We start from the raw sequence: 22,148 nt of genomic DNA on the forward strand, positions 1-22,148 counted from the left end.
TGACAGCCAATAGCAACAAAACCCATACAAAGGGGTTGGACTGTGGAGCCAGGAGCATTCGCATCCATGCTCTGGTGAATTCCACAGACCTGGGATATTTTCTTTTCTTGTGGGTATGCATCCCAAATGGAATGAGGCCATTTAGAAAATGAGTAGTTTATGATTTCAATTAAAACTGGTCCTGCTGCGGGGCGCCTGGGTGGCTCAGTGGTTAAGCCGCTGCCTTCGGCTCGGGTCATGATCTCAGGGTCCTGGGATCGAGTCCCGCATCGGGCTCTCTGCTCAGCAGGGAGCCTGCTTCCTCCTCTCTCTCTCTCTCTGCCTGCCTCTCTGCCTACTTGTGATTTCTCTCTGTCAAATAAAATAAATAAAATCTTTAAAAAAAAAAAAAAACTGGTCCTGCTGGGGTGTCTGGGTGGCTCAATGGGTTAAAGTCTCTGCCTTTGGGTCAGGTCATGATCTCAGGGTCGTGGGATCGAGCCTCACATCGGGCTCTCTGCTCAGGAGGGAGCCTGCTTCCCTCTCTCTGCCTGCCTCTCCGCCTACTTGTGATCTGTCAAATAAATAAATAAATAAATAAATAAAATATTTTTTTAAAACCCCAAAACTGGTCCTGCTAAGCTGTTCCAACAAGCAGAGACATAGCCGACGTCCCTGAGAACACGGGGAAAGAAAGTGTGGCAGAGGGACAGCGGATAAGACATTGTGCCGTCAGAAAAACCTAGGTACGCATCTCAGTTCCACTCTTGATTCTTTGTGTGCTACCCAGCAACTTAGGTTTTTTATCCATAGATTCTTCATCTGCTAAGTTGAGGAAATTAGTATGTTATCCTACAGGAGAGGAGTTAGGGAATGAAATGAGTACATTCAGCACACTTGCTGCATACTGACCAGTCACTAGGAACAATATTCACAACAGCAGCAGGGGTAGATTACACCAACTGAGGCTAAATAAACTGTTTTAGCCAGTAACTGTTACAGGAAAAACAGATAATGCTACATAGTCAGCAATCTTTAGGAGAAGAATCTCTGTTAAAATAAGCACTGGAGGGGCGCCTGGGTGGCTCAGTGGGTTAAGCCGCTGCCTTCGGCTCAGGTCATGATCTCGGGGTCCTGGGATCGAGCCCCACATTGGGCTCTCTGCTCAGTGGGGAGCCTGCTTCCTCCTCTCTCTCTGCCTGCCTCTCTGCCTACTTGTGATCTCTCTCTCTGTCAAATAAATAAATAAAATCTTTTTAAAAAATTAAAAAAATTAAAAAAATAAGCACTGGATTTTTCATTTGCATTTACAATATACATAGATGGCGGTTTTATTAAATGGCAATGCTAATAGCTACTCCATTTTTTAATTTGATAATTTATTTATTTCATTAACCCTGTGAGGGACATGATATTATCCCAAAATACAGAAGAAGAGACCGAGTCTCAGAGAAGTCCAGAGACCAGCTACTGGAGGAAGTAGCAATGAAAGGATTCAAATTTTAGTCTACATAAGTTCAAAGCATAATATCTTTTAGATACTTTACCCCACATTATTCGATGTTACTGAGATACATAAAGCATTGAAAAGAAGTAGCAAAGTTTTTTTTAAAGATTTTTTTTTTTTTTTTTTTTTTTTTGACAGAGATCACAAGTAGTCAGAGAGGCAGGCAGAGAGAGGGAAGGAGGCTCTCCCCTGAGCAGAGAGCCCGATGCGGGGCTCGATCCCAGGACCCTGGGATCATGACCTGAGCTGAAGGTAGAGGCTTAACTCACTGAGCCACCCAGGCACCCCAAAAAGTAGCAAATGTTTGATTAATGTTCCTGGAAGGGAGAAGGTGAGACTCCCTATGTCATTGTCTATTTTCTCCTGAAAGGAAATATACACAAAGATAAATGTACAGATGGAGGTATAGGTAAAGTTATAGGTATAGATATAGGTTTAAGTATAAGAATTTTAAAATTCATGCTATTTGGAAATAGCTCAACGATATGCTCTCAAAAGTTGAGCCTTAGGGGAAGTTGATCAACGAATAAAGGACTGGATATTTTAACACAGCAAATGCCAAAATAAATGCCTATTTCTTGCTGGATGGCAAAGTGAACATCCCCCTGAAAGATGGGTGCATTCTTGTCAGCATACGACATACAACAGTTCTAAAGAGACAATAATGCACAGCTATTTGTTCCTCAGTAATTCCCTGAATATCTGTGTCCTTTAGTTCTGTTTAAAAAGGTTAAATGGCTCTAAATCTGTCTGCTAGACTCATAAGGAACCATGCATTGCTCTGGCTAGTCAGCAAATTTAATTTTCTACTCAAATTAACCAATTGTGCAAAGAAAGACGAAAGCTGCTCTCTATAACCCAAAGAAGTGGGGTTGGGGGAGGGGTCGGGGGGTGGGCAACAAATGCAGAAAAGCAGAACAGGCGCTGAAACACGCAGTTCATGATTCTTACGTTCTCATCCCATGAAGCCAATCCCCCTGCATTCAGACCTCTGTGGGACTTGCCTTCCGAGTGGCATGCACATCAGAACCCTATAGTGAAATGCTTTGAAACAGTATTCACCCCTTCTTTGGGGGCGACCACAGATGCCAAGGAACGAGTGCTTGCTTTTAATCTATCAGAGGCACAGACATGTCCGTGTCATCAGATGCTATTTAATCTATCCATCTCTCCTGGTAACACAGTCTTAAATCCCCTTTAGGTTTGCCTGAAAACAAAATGTTCCTAAGCTGGGCAGTAGTTGCTAAGCAGCTTCAAGCTTCCTCTCCAGCCTTTCAAAGCAGTGGTAAGAACTTGGGGCGCCTGGGTGGCTCTGTCAGGTGAGTGTCCGACTCTTGATTTTGGCTCAGGTCATGATCTCAGGGACTTGAGATGGAACCCTTCATCAGGCTCCCAGCTGGGCATGGAGCATACTTGAGATTCTCTCTCTCCCTCTGCCCCTCCCCACCTCCCTCTCTAAAAAAATAAACTAATTTCAAAGCAGTAGTAATAACAATAATAACAACAATTAATGACAAAGACAATCATCACTGGATTCCCTGGGTACTGGAAACAGTGTCAGTAAATCCCCATGTTTGCATCAGTAAATGGATAGATAACAAAACGTGCAAAATTATGTCAGCAATCAAAAACCTGGATTTTTAACCAGTTCTATAAGTCCAGGTTGCCATCACTAGGGAATGACAAGTTCCTGAGTTCTCATCTCTAGCTGATTTAGACCATGTCCCTGCATTGGAAGTCTGTTTCCAGGGCACTATGGATACCATGTTTGGAGTATATGTGAGATTACCCCAATATCTGAAGCCTCCCCCCCGCCCCAGCAAGCGCCCCTACCTTGGCATATTCCTGAGCCCGTCTTGTGTCCCTTGCTGAAAAGAGTAAAACTCTTGTCAAATCCACTGTTAAAACTGGCCCTGTCATTCCGCTGAACCCATCTTACTCACTGCCTTTGTTCTGTCTCATGCTTGGAGATGCGAGGAAAGTGGCAATTGTTCCTGTCTGTGTTCTTTCAGAGAAAACGCAGTAACATAAAACAGGACAGATTCATTATTCAACAGATATCATTGCCCGTATTTATAGATCAGCATTTCAATCTAGAGCCATTTCATAACCTCAACATGTAGTCAGAAAAGGGATGACCGTGTCCATCTCGTTTTCTGGTTACTTACTGACCTTGTCTTCAACACTTGGCTCTTTGACAGACAGAGTTCTCTTGGGCAAATATGGGCATTCTGTGTGGCTAAGGCTTGCTGAACCTCTTTAGAACTGAGAATGGACAACTGACCATTTTTCAAAACCCTTAAGTGAGATTTTTATCTTCTTAGAGATTGTGCTCCTTTGAGGGAAACTTTTTTTTCCCCAAGATTTTAATTTATTTATTTGGCAGACAGAGATCACAAGTAGGTAGAGAGGCAGGCAGAGAGAGAGGGTGGGGGGGAAGCAGACTCCCTGCGGAGCAGAGAGCCCAATGCGGGGCTAGATCCTAGGACTCTGAGATCATGACCTGAGCTGAAGGCAGAGGCTTAACCCACTGAGCCAGCCAGGTGCCCCGCGGGAAACTTTTTTTTTGGTATCCTTTTGGGATATACTTAACATTATCCTGGGGTTTGAAGTGGCTTGTATTAAAACCAGTTTTTCTGGATCTGAAAAGAACCATTTTTTGCCCTAACTAAAATTACCAGGGGCACTGCCTGTTCTGTGGGTTTCACTTCCTGTCTCACAGTTTCAGCACCCTTATGAGTAATGGGAATTTAGTACATAAAAAGGAAGTGGATAAACAGAACTTCCAGAAAGTTCACATGGCCGGACTTTCCTTGATTAGAGTATCCGGAAGTATATCCCTTCAATACATTGGAATGAACTGACAACTAATTCACAAATGAAGAATGGATACTTCTTCAAAACTGTATTCTTCCCTCTCTCTCTCTGTCTCTCTCTCTCCCTCCTGACAAGCATTTCTAAGACAATATTTGAAATCCACATTCAAACACATCATTAGCCAACACTTCACCCTTGGAGACCAGTGTACAGGTTATAGATTTTCGTGTTCTTTCAGAAGAAAGCTATTTAGCTTGAGCACCTGTACTGTCATTTGGATGACTGGCACAAGAGAAAAGATGTACACAGTTCAAAGGAAGGGGAAAAAAAAAAACAAAAACAAAAAGAAAAACAGAGCTGAGCCTCACTTCTAAAAAAGGCAGAAAAACTTTAATAAAGGATTATTTCATCTTGGGAAAAAAAATCTGAGCAAGGAAAGTATAAACAAAAGGATTTTTTTTTTTTAATGGCAGAGAAAGACTTTGTCTAAAAGGTACCAATCCAGATATGCTGACCTATCAGAAATGTCCATGAAGTGATAAGAAAATAATTTCAAAGTCAAACACCAAACACAGAAATAAAACAGAGGCCTCTTAATGCACTGAGACAATCGCCTCATGGCCCTAAAATTCTTATATATAATTCACTTAACTCTCAACAAAGAAAGAAGACAAACCAGCAATACTTGCCCAATGCTAGGGAAAAATACCCAAATACACAATCAAGCAGAGAAAGTATAAAAGATTCACTCAGATGCACTGCAAAACGTATGCAATTTTGCATTTTTTATGAGTTCTCTGAAAGCTGCAATAACTTCGTTCACCTTGATATTCCTGGCTCTGGGTACTATACGTAGCTTGGGGTGGGCATGTGTGAACAGGCGTCCCTATGCACATAGGCACGCACATACGCACTCACACACACTGTGTTCACCAGAATTCCTCTGTCCTGTGAGCATAGTACCAAAAACAACCACACAGAATGTACACATAACTGCACTGAGTACTGATGTGCTTGTCCTTTAATGCCGCCTGTAAGCCTTTTAAAAAAGAAATACCTGATAGGACTGGCGGTGATATCGGGGTCACGAGCAGTCACTTGCCCAATCACGGAGTTCAGAGCAGCATTTTCATGAACTTCAAGGAGGTACGTAGGCGAAGAGAAGACAGGAGGTTCGTCAGCATCCTCAACAACGATTTTGACTGTTGCCGTGTCTTTAAAGGGCCCCCTGCCGCTGAAACGTGGGTCAATATGGACATTGGCTGCCTCTACCTTCAGAGTATAGGATTTTTTGGTCTCAAAGTCCAGAGGCTGTTAAGAAATGACAAAGATGAATGTTTCCCACTAATGACCACAGCAGCAAGAACAAATGAGTCTAATGCTGTTAGATGATAGTTATGTGCATTTAAGCCCATTTGTGGGCCTTAATGGGATCACTCTCCATTCCCTCAGACTCAACTTGTAAATTTTACAGGCATTTATTGATATCTGTTTATTCTACAAGCTCAGTGAATCTAATCTCCTATTGTTTTGTTTTGTTTTGCTCATTTCACTTGGAATTCACAAAATATTCACAGTCATGAATTGTGCCATCAAAATTTCACTTCAGAGTCATAATAAAATTTTACTAGTGGTGGTATGACCCGCATACCAATCAGCCCGTTAATCGGGCCTCTGCTGGTAGGAGATAAGGCGGCATCGAACACAATCTCTATCTGGGAAGAATATTTTATCATTTCTGCAACAGTGTGTGAAATGTAAAGAACTAGAAATAATCATTGTTTAGTCCAAGGAGACATTATAAAGCATAATTTAGCACTAATCCCAACAAAGAGTGTTTTCTTATTTCACTTCCAAAAGCACCGCTGCTCTACTGATCATGGGGCTGAGCTGAGGTTGATTAGTTTTTAGGGTATTCTTAGGTCTCTATTGTAAGTTCTGGGCTATGAAGTAGGTGAGCATATAAGGGAATATGTACGCAGATGCATGTTTCTCTGTGTTTATATTTAGAAGAAGGAAGGGTGAAAGCAGTATATATAGATAACTAGGTCTGGCTGTGCCTCCACCAACCTCTTGAAAGCCATTTGGAATTACTTCATTGCACCATTACTGACAATATTTCTGACATATTAATACGTCATTCCTTAAGAGCCCCTGAGACTCTAGCTAATGATCTAGGTAAAGAGAGGTACGGAGAAGAAAGCAGGTCCCCTGAACACTCAGAAGCCCATCTGTATCAGAATCCTTACAGTGTAATTCTTGGCAACTCCTAATATGTCAGCTTTCAAGAATAAACGTCTGTCAAGGTTCAGAGAGACAATTCAGGTGTGCGCTGCAAATCTTCATAAGAAACAGAACTTTAAATCTGCAATGCAGATTTAAAAAAAAAAAAAAAACTGCAAGACAAGCTGGCATTATTGGATTCTTCCAGAACCCCCGTACAAGCTTAAATATGTATTCTTTTCTCAAAATTTGGGGTTGATTTTTCTACTTGAATTCAGTTCTAATGGGACTTGGCTTTTGGGGGAAATGTTTTCTAGTAAACAAGGCAGATATTCACTTCCCTGTCTATTCTGAAATTACCAGGCACATGCACCTATGAATAGAGGATTCAACATCAGCATTTTCTTAATTTGCCAATCACCCCTGCTGTAACAATTTTGTAATTTTGAATTCTTCACAAACACTGTTAAGTATAGCAGATTATGTTCTGTTTATGTCTTAGCTCCACATAATAACAATGTATACAAACACATCCTGGTGTCCTTGGGATTTTATAAGACAAAAAAAGAAGATCCATGAATTGTAGAAATATGACTCCCTACACATTGTTCTCTACAGTAAAATACATGGTTTTCTTGGTGTCAAAATGTGTAGAATATAGCGCCATGTTTATGAATAACAGTGAATAAAACTACAACACACGGCTAATTGCTTCAGTTTATAAAAGCACCTTATGGTAGCAAAGGATGGCAGTTAATAATAACAATAAAAATGACATTAGGAATCATTAGCCAAGGAAAATGTGGCTCTGGGTTATTCAATAATTGACTCAAGTATAATTATACTGTACTCTATTTTAAACATGAGTTTTTAAATACTTTGTAACTCTTAACCTAAACTCAAGCCAGGTAGAAAGCTTGTGTTGCTCTACACAGAGTTAAAATAAATGCAGCCATTTTTCCCCTCAAAATTAATTTAAACAATTGATTTTGCATATAAAAGCTTATCCAGAAAACTCCAGGTTCCTATTGTCACCGTGTCTCCAAGGGGGGATTCTGAGGACATGAGCACTGGAAGCAGATTCCTATGTCACATGACAGAGAGAATTAGACAGTAAGCTTGGAATCACATGAATGTAATGCTGAGCAAAACGGACAAAGAACTGTTGGCTCCCAACAGTGTGCTCGGCCATCTATCTTCTTATTCATGAGCCAACATATTTAACTGAAATTAATTTGTACTATTTCGTGAAAAAGACATGAAGAACAATATTGAAAAAAAAATACTCATGATGAGGACAAAAGGGTATTTTCCATGCAAATGCCAAGGCCCACAAAACAATGAAATGCATTCTACAATTTTTTATGAATGCAAATGTCATGATGATAGATAAATACGGAAAATACTGTACAAAATTTTTTCACATCTATCACAAAAGAAATGACTGCTGGCAAAAGTAGATGCAAATCGCAGTACATTATCTGTACTATTCACGGAGATAGTTCTTTCTCCAATGGTAGTTCCACTCGCAGGAGCAAAGCAAAGATGAGCTTCCTTTACCATAATGTTTGGACTTTTGATGCATAGTGTTGAATACCCAAAGAGAGCAGGGTTGGCTCCACCTTTCTAGTGCTGGAGCTGACCAGAATGACTAAGGGTGGACTGCTTTGTCTATCTTTGAGTTCTCCTGAAAGCAGAGTCTGCAATAAAGAGTCAGGGATCTGCAATATATTTTGTGGAAATATTCCATGAAACTGAAGTGCAGAAATGGGCAGAGCTCTACAGAGAAGGATTAAAAGCCACGGAACTTGCCAACTCTGTGGCCAACTGAATCTTCTTCCTACTGGGAATCCTCTTAAGAACCATACAAAATATGCCTCAGAATAATGTCTCCAAAGAATAAGAACTGCTGGGCATCGGGGTGGCTCAGTTGGTAAAGCATCTGCCTTCACCTCAGGTCATGATCTCAGGGTCCTGGGATCGAGCCCCACATTGGGCTCTCTATTCAGTGGGGAGTCTGCTTCTCCCACTCCCTCTGCCCCTCCCCACTGCTTGTGCTCTCTGTCTCTCTTGCTCACGTTGTCTCTCAAGTAAATAAATAAATAAAATCTTTAAAAAAAATAAAAAGAATAAGAAGTGTCTACCAATCTATGTCCTTCATGGCTTGAGGTTTACCTTCTGAGTGTTGACTTCCCCTTTGTGACTGGAGTGCTCTAGAAAGGAGCTGAACAAATTCCTTCAGCTTAGGGAAGACCACGGGGGCATCTATGAGAGAGATATGATGGGGGATACACGAAGCTACCTACACCATGGTGACTGGCTGGCTTGGCTTTAGCTAAAACAGGAAGTGGGGCCAAGGGTATGAGGTGCAAAAAGGGCTCTACTTTTTCACAGATAAGGGGTTCACCCAACTCCTATAAACTTCAAAACTCGAGTTTCAAAGAGGTATCTGGAAGATGAACAAACCCTGAGCTTACCTTTCTTAGTCTTATAATGCCATCCTGGGCCTGGGCATCAGAAGTGATTTCAAAGAGTGCTGTTCCGTCTCCATCGATGATGTCATAGGACGACTGCGCATTTTCACCAATATCCTGATCGTTGGCCTTCACCCTCCCTATGGCAGTGCCAAGAACCACATCTTCTGGTACTGAGAAGTGATACAGACCTTAGAAAAAAGAGAGAAACACTGAGCATGGCACCAATTCCATTCATTTAGTAACCCATTTAGCAAATATTTATTGGGTACTTTCTTTGTGCTAAGCACACCTATAGAAATTAGGAACACAGTGATGGAAGACAAAAGTATCCCTTTTGCTGCAAAATGCACAATCCTTTCCATGAGTCAGAGACAAAGAGATACCAGAAGAAGAAATGATCTCTTTTCGAGACTCTTCTGAGATATGAAATGTACTCAACCATATGTTGACCAAATGTATATTTAGAGCAGAGTTATATCAGGATATTAGTGAGTCTACGTCAGTGTTCCTTCCAATTTGCTGTATAATCACACAGGCTGCCCGTGGGGATACTCATTGTTGCCCAACATAAAATATGAAGCTAATTTCAGCACAGAAAGATGCAATGTGTAACACACTGAAAGTCACTTTTGAAGTTACCTTTATATTTACAGACTTGTAGACCATTTTTGATAAAATCCAATTACTAAACTTCTGCTGTGCCCTGCAGCAAGCTGTTCAGACACATAAAACAGCCCTCCTGTTACTAAAGTCCTCATTGCTCTGAAGACCAGAAATCCTTACCTCCAAAACTCTCTAGGCAAAATACAATTACAGTGTACGTTCATTCTCCCATGGGGCCAGTAAAATGTGTCTAATTAGTGGTATTCGTCCCATTTTTACTCAAATCACTTTAGTTGGTGTATTGGTCTCCCTCATTTCATTGGCGGAGGGGAGCAACCATAACCCCTGGTCATTACCACTTTTGTACACACCTGCCCTACATCTAACTGCCAACTCCCGCATTTCTTTGCCTGAGGCTTTCCTCTGGCCTTCAGAACCCATTTTACCCACTGCCTGTCAGGCCAGAACTACCAGAAAATTAATGCCCTCGCGGAAGCAGCCCTCAAAGACTCGCACCACTTATGATATAAAATCCCAGGCTCCTCCTCTCTCTGGTAGGGTAACATCAAGCTATTTCTTCTGCTTTATTTACAGTGTTTCAGAGCTTCCTGGATAAAGCTCCAGACCCGCACAGTCATAGCTGGCTTGATAATGTACTCCCTGCCTCTCTAACCTCTCTCACACATCCTCACTCGCCTACTGGTGATTCCTGGGATCATCTCCAAGATAAACTACTTAATAATCAAATTCTTGTCTCAGTGCCTGTTTCTGGGGAACCCAAACTCAAGACAACCCGGAAGTTTTAGTCCCATTGCAACCAAAACAAAGAGGAAAAAGATAAATATTCGATGAGCTATAAACCAAAAGGAAAAATTAAATCTGGAGAACATTACCTAATTCTAGTCCCTTGGACAAACAATCTAACTAGATTATTTCAGAGGATGCATAAGGTTTTCCTCGGCAGTAACACACTTTTATTGAATGATGAAATAAAAGTGTCTCTTAGAATCATGAAATCATGGGACTGGGGAACAAAAATGTTTTCCAAATAGTTTCACCGTAAGGTCGCACTGAAAATCTACACGTTGAATACCAAGTCTCTCAATTCTTTCATAATTGGTATAATGATTCTATTTTCTTTGAACTTTATATAGCAGGTAAGGTTTGAGATGGTTCCTCTAGGTATGTTTATTAAGTAAATAAGCCAGCAAGGAGCTTCACCTGGTTGCGGGTCCTACATCAGGGCGCCTTGGGAAGCCAAGCAAACGAAACGTTTATCCATTCCTATTCTGTTCACTCATCATCTCTATCAGTGTGATCATTGTTAATAGTTATTACCCCTAAGAAAGGGAACACTAGCTAATGAAACTCACCTGCCACCGCAGAATTGAAACCATCATTTTTGGAGAAAGAAGAGTTGCATATTACAGCCTTAACTATAATGGCCGCTGGAAAGCAAATAAAAGAACCAGGGAAAGGATGGGAAAGACAGTACTCTCCATTTCAACAATGTGGTTAAAAAGGGTGGCCTTGTTATCTGATTTATGCATGGCCAGAAGTGAAAATTCTAAAATTACTAATGAAAATGAATCCCTTCTGATCTTTCTACCTTGGAATTTCGTTCTGCAGATAAATTCTCAAAGATACTTCAAATGTGTCATTTTCAAGCCTCACATGTGTCTCTCTCCTTCTCCTTCTTCCATTCTCTCCCTACTCTTCTCTCTTCAAAAACAAGTTCTCCTATGGTATCCCCTCTCTGAACAAAAAGCATCAGCAGGCATGTAATCGCTCATGGCCGCAGTGTGACTGAAAAGGCAATGTATCCTTAGACTTTTGTTATCATTAAACCTTAAGCATCCGTCACACCTGTACACTTCCTCCAGTTCCACTGAGATCACCCTTGCTTGCCAGCCTTGCCTTCACTTTTTACATGAATGTTTACAAACACCCTTTAAGCGGCTGCAGTGCGGAGAACACTTAGAAGATGGTCACAAGATTTCATTTTCTCTGATTTCCTTGAAATCCAGTTTTATTACTTAACCTACAATGCAAAACCTTTTAATGGCTTCCCACTGATCTTAAGGGGTAAAAAAAAGATCATGGTACTTAAAATGGTACCAAACCCAAGTATGGCCAACTCCTGCCTAACCTAACTCTCCAGATGCTCTAGACTCCAATGGGGGTGAGATTCTTTTAATTCTCATCCAGGGCCATACACCCTCTTTCATGGGGTTCTGGATGACCTCTTCCTCCAGTTACAACGTCCACCGCCCATTCCCCTGGTTTTGCTTTGTTCCAGCTAATTCCTATTCATCATTCATTTCTCAAGAGTCTCCATGTCAGAAAGGCCTTCCCAAGGCATCTAGTCAGATTATTTGGATAAGTGCTCACAAGTTGGAAAAGTTGGAAAATAATGACTATCTCCCCGGTTCATGGATGTTGGCTGCCTAAAATTTTGTTGAGATGCTTCTGAGGCAGAGCATGGCTTTAGTAGGGAAGAGCAGGGTCGGTGACCGTTGATGGCTGTGGGAGGAACTACAGGAAGTCACAAGCAGGAGGAGGGCTTATTTGTGCAGCAAGTATATCGCGTATCTGCTTTTTCCCCTTCAAGCGCTACGGAGATCAGCTTCTTTTATCCAACAAAGTGGAATTATCGATAGTGCACTGTCTGAGGTACATTTTAATCATTCTCTCAAGTTCTTAGTGGGAGGTACCATGAAAGAGAGAACTAAGCAAACATCCTGAAGTCAGACACCCTGGTTCACTTAGCTCCACTATTTACTACACATTTAATATTTGGAAATTTTTTCAACTTCTTTAAAATCTGTAAAATGGAGATACATTTAGTACCAAAATAGCAGGAGAGTTGGTTTAGCTCATATATATATATACATATATATATATTATTTATAAATATATATTTACATATTTATATTTTATATATTTACATATTTTATATACTCATATTTACATATATAAATAATAAATTGGCATACCTTGCATAAAATCAGCATTCAATGATTCCTATCAGTTTTTTGAATGTTGCTGAAAATCAGGACATAAGTTCAAATGAAAACACAACATACTTGGAGATTTTCACCCAGTGCAGGAAACTCACTTACTTTGGGCAAATTTTGGAGGATTGTCATTAACGTCAGTAAGGGTCACCGTAAGTGTCGTGGTTCCAGATAGGCCACCGGAGTGCCCACCCATATCTTTGGCTTGGATAACAACCAGGTATTCCTCCTTGGCTTCTCTGTCCATGTTGGGAAGGGCAGTTTTTATAATTGCTGAGGGAGAAAAAATGGGAGAATGACTTTCAGACAGACGGTTCATTCAAATTGAATGTGACAACTCTCTCACACACACAACTCTCTCAGACACACACAAACATACCCAGGTGCACACATCAAGTCCCCACTCTGATAATTTTCTGTTTTCTTTTGCCTTTTTTTTTAAAAAAGATTTTAATTATTTATTTGATAGAAAGATCACAAGTATGCAGGGAAGCAGGCAGAGAGAGGAGGAAGCAGGCTCTTCGCGGAGCAGAGAGCCCGATATGGGGCTCAATCCCAGGACCCTGGATCATGACTTGAGCCGAATTGAAGGCAGAGGCTTTAACCCACTGAGCCACCCAGGCACCTCTCTTTTGTGTTTTAACTGCTGTGCATCTGTGATGCCAACACTGAGAAAGATTTTAGTCAGAGGCATTAATGGCTAACTTGCAAAAATACATTTTAGAGTGTATCAAAAAAAGAGAGAGAACTTGCAAAGATATATATTAGAAAGTAAACTGAATGGCATACTCTTGCCTACCAAATTAAAGTATAAATCATAACATAGCCTCATCTACCCAGGAAACCCCTGCAAGTGAAAGAATCTTACAATTTATCACAGCCTCCAATTCCCCTACAAGAGGAGTAAATACATAAATAGCTTGAAGGCTCTGAGGTCAAAGATAAATTATTCTGAAGCTCACAAATATATCAGAGAGATGAAAGAAATAAATACATTATTAGGATCAACACAGATGAATAAAACACCAATCAGAATTAATACAGGCATGTGTCTAAATCCTAACATACTATACAACCACATTTATATTTTAATTGTTATATTTTCTCTATTGTACAAAAATTTAGGAAAAAAATGAAAAGACAGAGAGAAAGGAGGTACAAAATAGTACAAAATAACATAATATCATCAGTGCTAAAATGTTCGTGTTTTTCTTTTGATATATTTTCAGGGTTTCATCCATCTGCTTCTTTTATGTATTTCACCAGTAATTTAATATTCTTCTTAAAGATTCAAAATATGTGTAGATACTTCTGAAGTTATTTTAAAAATCTTTATTTAGCCCTCTCCCTACTCTCCTATCTATAGATAAATATTGCTAACATTTGGATGGGTACATTTCCAAAGCCGTTATATGTCTATGCATATGAATGTATGTATATGCGTATGAACATTAAACCACAAATGTGGCCATGATACAGTAGGCACTTTTCTGGGACTTTCTTTTATCACAGAGTGATTATCTTTTAGATCTTTTCGTTGTTGTTGTTGTTAGCATATAGACATCCAACTCATTACTTCTCATAGCTGCATAATTCTTCATTGATGAATACACTATCAGTTAACTTAAGCTTTCCCATATCAACAGATGTTGCAATTATTTCAATTTTTTCCATTTTAAAGAACGACTAGATCTCTTACGATGATTGTACTGTATTTTTTCTGTGCCCTGCAGTTTCACTTAACCCTCTCTCAGAAAACACACCTCTCACCACTATATTGCTAAAATCCCCTAACAGAAATTATTGTGACTAGCCCCCAATTTTCCTATTGAATGGATAAGTGTTAGACCTCTGGCTCAAGTTAAAGAAAACTGTCTGGACCAGAGAATTCTCCCCTTGTAATAAACCCAGGTTCAATTCAATTCAATTCAATTCAATTCAATTCAATTCAATTCAATTCAAATTGAGGATGAGCCACTCTCTCGGCCATTTCTGAAATTATAATCATGGTTTGTTTGTTTTTTCCTTTGGACTCCTAAACTCTAATTAAATCATCTGTCCATAAAAGGTGTGCAAAGAGTTCACACCCCTGAATGATTCTAGTAGCAGGCAAGGTACAAGAAGTGCCCAGGGAAACCTAACCCACCCAGAGAGCGTGCAAGGCTTTGGGAAGAACTCCTAGTTCCAATGTACTTTATTACACCTGGACACCCCTTTTATATCTGAGGTTCACATTCAGGGAGCCCTGGATGAATCACCTTACTTATTTGGGAACATTGATTACAACTTAATAATATCTTGCAATATAATCAAGATCTGATCATATCAAAATGCGACTCAATAGACCATACTTAGAGATAAACAAAAACAGGAAGAAGAGGAAAACAGAAATATAACAATCATGCACACTTAGATTACTATGTGAGAAAACAAACGTGAACAAAAACGACAACAGTAACAACAATACCTCACCATCAGCACAATGAGAGGCCCATCTGGCTATTCTGCCATGGTTATATACTCCTTAACTCAGCATATCTCCAATACGGGCCCAATTCCAGAAGAAAAGATTAGAAAATTGTTTTATTCCCATCCTAGTTACACATAGTTAACATAGTTAAGTTTAGGTACCATCACATTCGAAGGTCATCCTGAACTAAGCCATCCACTGGACTTTGGAATTTGGCACACAACATTTAATAATCAGAGGAAAGTGATATAATTCCCCAAGGAAGACAGCATTTTTGGTTTGCTCTTTTTTTTTTCCCCAAAATGAGCAGATGGGTTGAAGTCTACACATGAGTCCTTTGAGGTTACTTCAGAAGAAGAATTTTTACAATTTCCTCAGACCCAGAGAAGTGTGCTATGTATTATTCCTATCATTTAAAAAAATATATTGTGAGAGACTAAATTAAAAAAAAAATAAAACCATCTGATGTCTTTTAAACCACTTGGAATTAAAATAGTTTTGAGGATCAGTTATAATAACATACCTAGGTTTAATGTCTATGAGTTACATCAAAATATTAGAGACACATTATGGTGGAAGGACTTGCTTAAATGGGACAAGCAGAGCTCCATGGGTCTCCACCCATTACAAAAACATTTATGCTTTCTACCATCAAGGTATACGGTATTCATACTACTAAATATGCATATCTTTTGACACATTTGAGTCCCTTTTAAATGCTCCTTCATATTGAAGTCAAACAAGTTTGGTTTCTCATGTTATTCTCCCACTCGCTAGCTTTGTGACCATGAACAAATGATTAAATTTGCCAGGACTCAATGCCTTGCCCTGTCAAACGGAAACAATAATCATCCTCTCATTGTAGGTATGCTAAGACTGTGTAAGAGAACTCATGCAAAGTTCTTGGCATACTCTAGTTACCCAACTGTGCTCTCTTCCTTTCGCTTTTTCCTTCCCAATCAGAATTGATTTAATGCTTATCTGGATGATGGTTACAGTGCTAAACATTCTCCTATTGCCTTCCACCCCTCAGAGCCAGTTTCCTGCATTTTCCACCTGCTCTTGGCATGGAAGAGTGACCTTTATGGATTGCCTCCATGAATTCTTTTTCTTTTCTTCCATTCACTAGAGATTCATTCATTAGAGATTTATTTAATTTCATTCATTAAAGAAAGGGAGAGAGGGAAATAGCACAAGTGGGAGTTGGAGTAGAGGGACAGAGAGAATCCCAAGCAGACAACCCACTGAGTGGGGGGTCTGATGCAGGGCCTGATCTCATGACCCCAAGATCATGACCTGAGCCAAAATCAAGAGTTAGATGTTCAACCAACTGAGCCCCCTAGGCACCCATGGACTTTCTTACTTTCTGACTCTACACTAGACTCAACCAACATACATTACCCTAGGAGACTGTAAGGATGTAGCTGCTGAAGTTCCAAACTCTCCAAATACTCTAATCATATGTTGGGCCAGTCTATGGTTATTATCTTCGGATACTGCTAGAGCAAAACTCTACTGTCTAATAGCTGCCCCAATCCCTTGTTGTCTCAGGCCTAGGGGTGATGATGGCACTTCTTCTGCTGGCTATCCTTGGGTTACTTCACTATCCCTTGATGGTCTCCCTTAACCTGGCCAAGCTTTTGTCAACAGTTACTTCATTAAACTATCCTTAATCACCCTGTTCCTGCCAAGACTCTAAAAAATATGGTTAGGATACTGGTTCATTATCCAAGGGTCAACCATATTTCCAGCATGTCATTCTTCACAGACATCTACAGTTCAAAAGTATTTCAGTGTGGCAACACATCACCCCTTGCCATGGCCAGGCAGGTATTCGCTTCCCCATCAGAGAAGAGAGAATAATAGCTATCCAGTTAAGTGAGGTTGCTCAAGAGGACCCAGCTGGAAAGCTGCACATGGAAGTCTTCACACTTTCTCTTTTCTTAGAGAACACTAAGAGTGGGTTTTCTGATTTCTAAGGCAGGCAAGGAGTCTCTCCAAGTTTTCTTGAGGGCATACAGCATACTTCACTGGCTACAGTACAAACTGTATAATAAACAGCTCTTGCTTTCTGAGCTGCCTCTAGTCTCAACCTCACAACTAGCAATGACTCATTAGAAAATTCAAGACAGAATTTCTGGAACATTTTTCCTGTTACCTTGTAGCCATAAAAGCATGCTAGAAAAAACCCAAGTGCCCTTGGCCCTCCCATTTTTCTCCTCGTACTGGATCATTTGTACACATGTCACTAAAATCTTTTTTTAAAAATTCTTATGCAAAGGCAGATCATTTCACCTACATAGATGTTGCAATATGATGATAAACTCTTAAAATAAGAAAATTGCCTTAAAAGTTGCCTCGACCTCTCACCTGAATTATTTGCTTTGGCTCACATGTTCTCCCAAGTTTTAGGCTATTTCTTTTATAGACAAAAGAGAAAACTGCCTTAAGTCAAAAAGAAGGATTGTTTGGTATCAAATACCACCTCAAACAAAGCAGAAAATACGGTTATTTTTCTTCTCAGATTTGAGAAGTCAAAAATTTTGACCTATGTAAAAAGTTACAGAAATCCTCAGTTAAATAGCATTTTTATCCATTTTCAACTTTTATTTTAAAACAGTCGATAAGAGATCCCTGCACCCTTTGTTAAAAATAAACTGCCTTAACACAGCTTTGAGGGTGCTGATTTTAAATAGCTTCCCACTCCCCAAGACAAGAACTGTGTCCATCTTTTGCCACCAAAGTGGTGAAGGAAGATTAATGCTCACGTCTTCCCACATGCTCATAGTTACACATTTTCAATGCCCAGCAATGTTTTTAGAAGCTTAAATATTGTGTTTAAACTTCCATTATATCAACTTGGCAACAAATTAGAGTTTTCAGTTTTGTGGCAAGCAGTATGACAGAACGCTTTCTTCTGGGGGCAGTGAGTAAAACTCTTTGATGTAGGCATTTGATAAACAGCCTCACAAAAAAGAAAATCAACTTTGCTAATTAAACGTGGTAATATCAGGACTGACTTGGAGTTGATACAATTGAAAATATCACATCTTTTTTGTCTTTGATGTCTAGAAAATTCCAACTCAGTAACCATATTAGTATTTATACGGAGGCCCTTCACCGAGGTTACCCTCGGATAAAAACAAAAAACAAAAAACAAAAACAAAACAAACAAACCAAAAAAAAAAAAAAAAAAAAACACGGAACATCCTTGGGACAAGCTTGTTTCCTTGAAAATAGGAGACTCTAAGATTCGGAGGAGGAGAAAGACAAAACAAAACAAAAACACAGTTTGTGTTCAGGAGGAAGAGCCTATCCTGCTGGAGTCTTCAAAAGCATAACCTGTGAAGTAAATTCAGAAGAGGGAACGTGAACTATCAGATTTTAGAAGAGTTTTCATTTTGAAAAGCTACTCTTATCGGAAATTTCTTGAGAATGAATGGGAACTCATTCTCATTCAATGAATTTAATTCAATGGGGATTTTGAACCTGGCACTGGAGAGTGGGGTTGGAAGGTGTGAAATGGGAGGCAACCCTTGGTAGGAAAACTAAGGAGGGAAAGGGGGAATCTTCTTGCCCTGAAAATGCCATTCATTACCCTACTGTGAGTCGATTCACCTGTATTTAAAAGACATGCTTTTATGTTAATTTTATTCAATCAAATGGAGATTTCCCTGTTGCAGTGGTTGAAAAATTTAAGTCCTAGGCTAGCCTTTAGCACTTAGTTCTTCCTAAGTGCTAAACAGCTGTTCCTTCTGTCTCATTATCCAGGGAGGACTTCTGATGAGAATCCAGTTTCAGTCATCTCAAAATTTAAGACTTGTGTGTGTGTGTGTGTGTGTGTGTGTGTGTGTGGTATGTGTGTTTACCATTGTCTTTGGTGTTATCATTTGAGAAGCATTCTGTATCCATCACGAAGGCTTCTTTTTATAATTTCCGTGATATCACCAGATTGAGAGGCTTCACGAGAAAGGCAAGGAGATGCTGATTAACTCCTTTGTCATTTTGAAGCCTGATTACTGTAATTCACTCTTTGTGGGTCTCCCAGATTGTGCCGTTCAAAGACAGCAGTTGATATAAAATGCTGTGCTAGACTCCTCTTTTGAATAGGACTTGTTGAACACATTATCCTGGTTATGAAACCAATAGCTTTGTTATTCCCCAAAACTCTTGCCAGTTCAATGTGCAATTATCATTTTACTATCTGTGGGAAATTGGTCTCTCATTGATGAGATTAAGTGATACAAATTCACCAGGGATAAATTTTTTTGGGGCACCATATATTGTAGTCACAATTTCTGCTAACCATATGCTGCCATGAATGAGGGGTAAAGGACGTATAATCAGAGATGCATCAACACATGCCCATCTTCTCCTTGAAGAACAGTGTCAGAATAATAACTGCAATAATGTTAAACTTGCACAGATGTATCACAAAGGGCCAAGTGAACCATTAGAAAACTCTTTCCCTCCCTAATATTCAAAATTATGCATTTCCCTTTCTTTGTGACTATAACTTCTGAGTTAGCTGGAGAGATGATGATAGATGGATGATAGATAGGTTGATAGATAAATAGAACGGTCTGGATTTGGAAAAACTAGATTTCTCATATATCCCTCATGCTTTTGTCAAATACTACAATATAATTCTAAAGCTAATGAGTTAAATGTATCAGCAATCAAAATCTTACTTATATACTTTGATTTGATATTTGTAAAACTAAGAATTTATTCCAAGAAAATTATAAATTTTCCTTTTCCCAGACATCTCAAATTTTTAGAGTAAGATATTCACTTTTTTGTGTGATTTTTTTTAAAACGTCAAACAACTGAAATATGCAACAGCTGGGCAATACTAAATTAGTGGTGAAGGTGATACAGATCGAAGGTATACAATGTTAAGCTGATGTTAAAAATTGTGTTACATAAACATAAATGTTTATAAACATAGACATATAGAAACATAAAATGTTTACAACAATTCTTAAATTTTGAAAATAATATGAATTGACTAGTCTATGTGCTTAAAATTTGCCAAAGAATATAAACAAAGATAATGTGATGTGTTTTGGTGAAGGAATTGAAGGTTGCCTCCTCCCCCAAATTTCTCAGCACAGTGTTATGGAAAGCAGAGGAGTATATGTTTTAGAACCTGAACTTGGAGGTTATACAAATGAGAAATTATTTTGATCTGATACTACCAGCCATGTGATCTTGAGTAAATCATTTAAACTCCCTGAGGCTTACTGATATTATATGTAAAATGTTATTAACTACCAAACAACAGTTTAAAGTTAATGTATTATATGAAAAGTAAAAAGCCAAATGTCCTACTTCATACATATACAGGTATAAATACAGATAAAGATGCCCTCACAGAGATATATGTAAATATATATTTTACATTTATTTTTACATAGACCTATTTACACATATGTATACTCACAGATATATATGTATATATATATATATTTAATTTTGTATTTACATTTTATAAATAAAGGCATACATGGATATGTATGTAAATGAAATTTAGTTATTAATTTAGTGGTAATAATAATTAAAATAAACTTACCTTATTTAAAAAATAAGAAACAAAGATGATATTCAACAGTGCTGCAAAGCATAAACGTCCCACATCAACTTCAAAAGAGTAATGTCCCCACAGTGATTTCCAGAGGACAGACAAAATTGATTATTGGCATTCGAATCTCTACATGATCTGTATCTAAACTCATCTTCTCCTACAACATTCTGCATAGCATATGTCCTTGATTCCCCAGACACTTAACCTTTCTTCAGATTCTTCCACTGACTTTAGCACCTTCATGACTCTGTGTGGATCATGTAGCCTGGACCACCCTTGCCCTTTACTGGACCTCTTAAAATTCCATCCAACCCTTCAGGCTCCACTCTGATGTTTCAGAGGCTGAGACGCCTTCCCAGGTAGAACTAATTACTCTCTTCTTTTGATCCTCCACACCTTTGTTAGCCGCTTTCTCATACCATTTACTTTTGTGATTTCAACCTGTTCCGATAGTAAATCATTGGAGACAGGAACCATGTCTCATCCATTCTCACATGCCCAGAACCAAACACAATTCTTACACATAATAAGAATGGACAAATGCAGGAGAGAACAAAGAATCAATACAAGACAGAGGAGAGAAGGTAGATGGGAGTGAAGTGGGAGGAAGAAAGAGAAACAGAAAATAAAATGGTAATTGGGGGCTTTTCTAGCTGCTTTGGGGGATCAGCACTGGACTATGGAAACACTCAATGTTGATAATTGTCATGTCTCAGAGACCAGAGGCATTTAGATACAATTACAAGGCAGCAGAGGAAATAAAATGTATCCACATCAGCAAGAAAGAAGTCAAACTTTCACTATTTGCAGACAACATGATACTACATGTAGAAAACCCAAAAGGCTCCACCAAAAATTTGACAGAACGAATTCGTGAATTCAGCAAAGTTGCACGACATAAAATCAATGTGCAGAAATCTGCGGCATTTCTAGACACCAATAATGAAGCAGCAGAAAATGAAATCAAGGAATTCATCCTATTTGCACTTGCACCAAAACCATAAGATACTTGGGAATAAATCTAAATAAAGGGGTAAAAGAGCTGTACTCTGAAAACTATACAACACTTATGAAAGAAATTGGAGAGGATGCAAAAAAGTGGAAAAGTATTCCATTCTCATGGATTAGAAGAAGAAACATTATTAAAATGTGTATGCCATACAAAGCAAACTACACATTTAATACAATCCCTATCAAAATATCACCAGCATTTTTCACAGAGCTAGAACAAACCCTCCTAAAATTTGTATGGAACCACAAAAGACTATGAATAGTCAAAGCATTTGTGAAAAAGAAAAACAAACCTGGAGGCATCACAATTCCAGATTTCAAACTATATTACAAAGTTGTAGTCATCGAGACAGTATATTACTGGCACAAAAACAGAAACGTCAATAGAACAGAGGAGAGAACCCAGAAATGGACCTACAACTATATGGTCTACTAATCTTCAACAAAGCAAGGAAGA

General features: G+C 39.1%; 1 protein-coding gene across 4 annotated transcripts in view; it reads right to left on the reverse strand.

Moving 5' to 3' along the window:
- Positions 1-22,148, reverse strand: part of CDH8 (cadherin 8) — a 375,260-nt gene that overhangs the window by 156,885 nt on the left and 196,227 nt on the right. For all 4 annotated transcript variants that reach the window (XM_059381567.1, XM_059381568.1, XM_059381569.1 and 1 more), the window contains 3 exons: positions 12,729-12,896; positions 9,004-9,191; positions 5,361-5,614 (listed from right to left, as the gene is read on the reverse strand). In XM_059381567.1, the coding sequence (XP_059237550.1) occupies positions 5,361-5,614; positions 9,004-9,191; positions 12,729-12,896 (610 nt within the window). The remainder of the gene's footprint in view (positions 1-5,360; positions 5,615-9,003; positions 9,192-12,728; positions 12,897-22,148) is intronic.

Source organism: Mustela nigripes, chromosome 17 (genome assembly GCF_022355385.1).
Source record: "Mustela nigripes isolate SB6536 chromosome 17, MUSNIG.SB6536, whole genome shotgun sequence".
NCBI lineage: Eukaryota > Metazoa > Chordata > Mammalia > Carnivora > Mustelidae > Mustela > Mustela nigripes.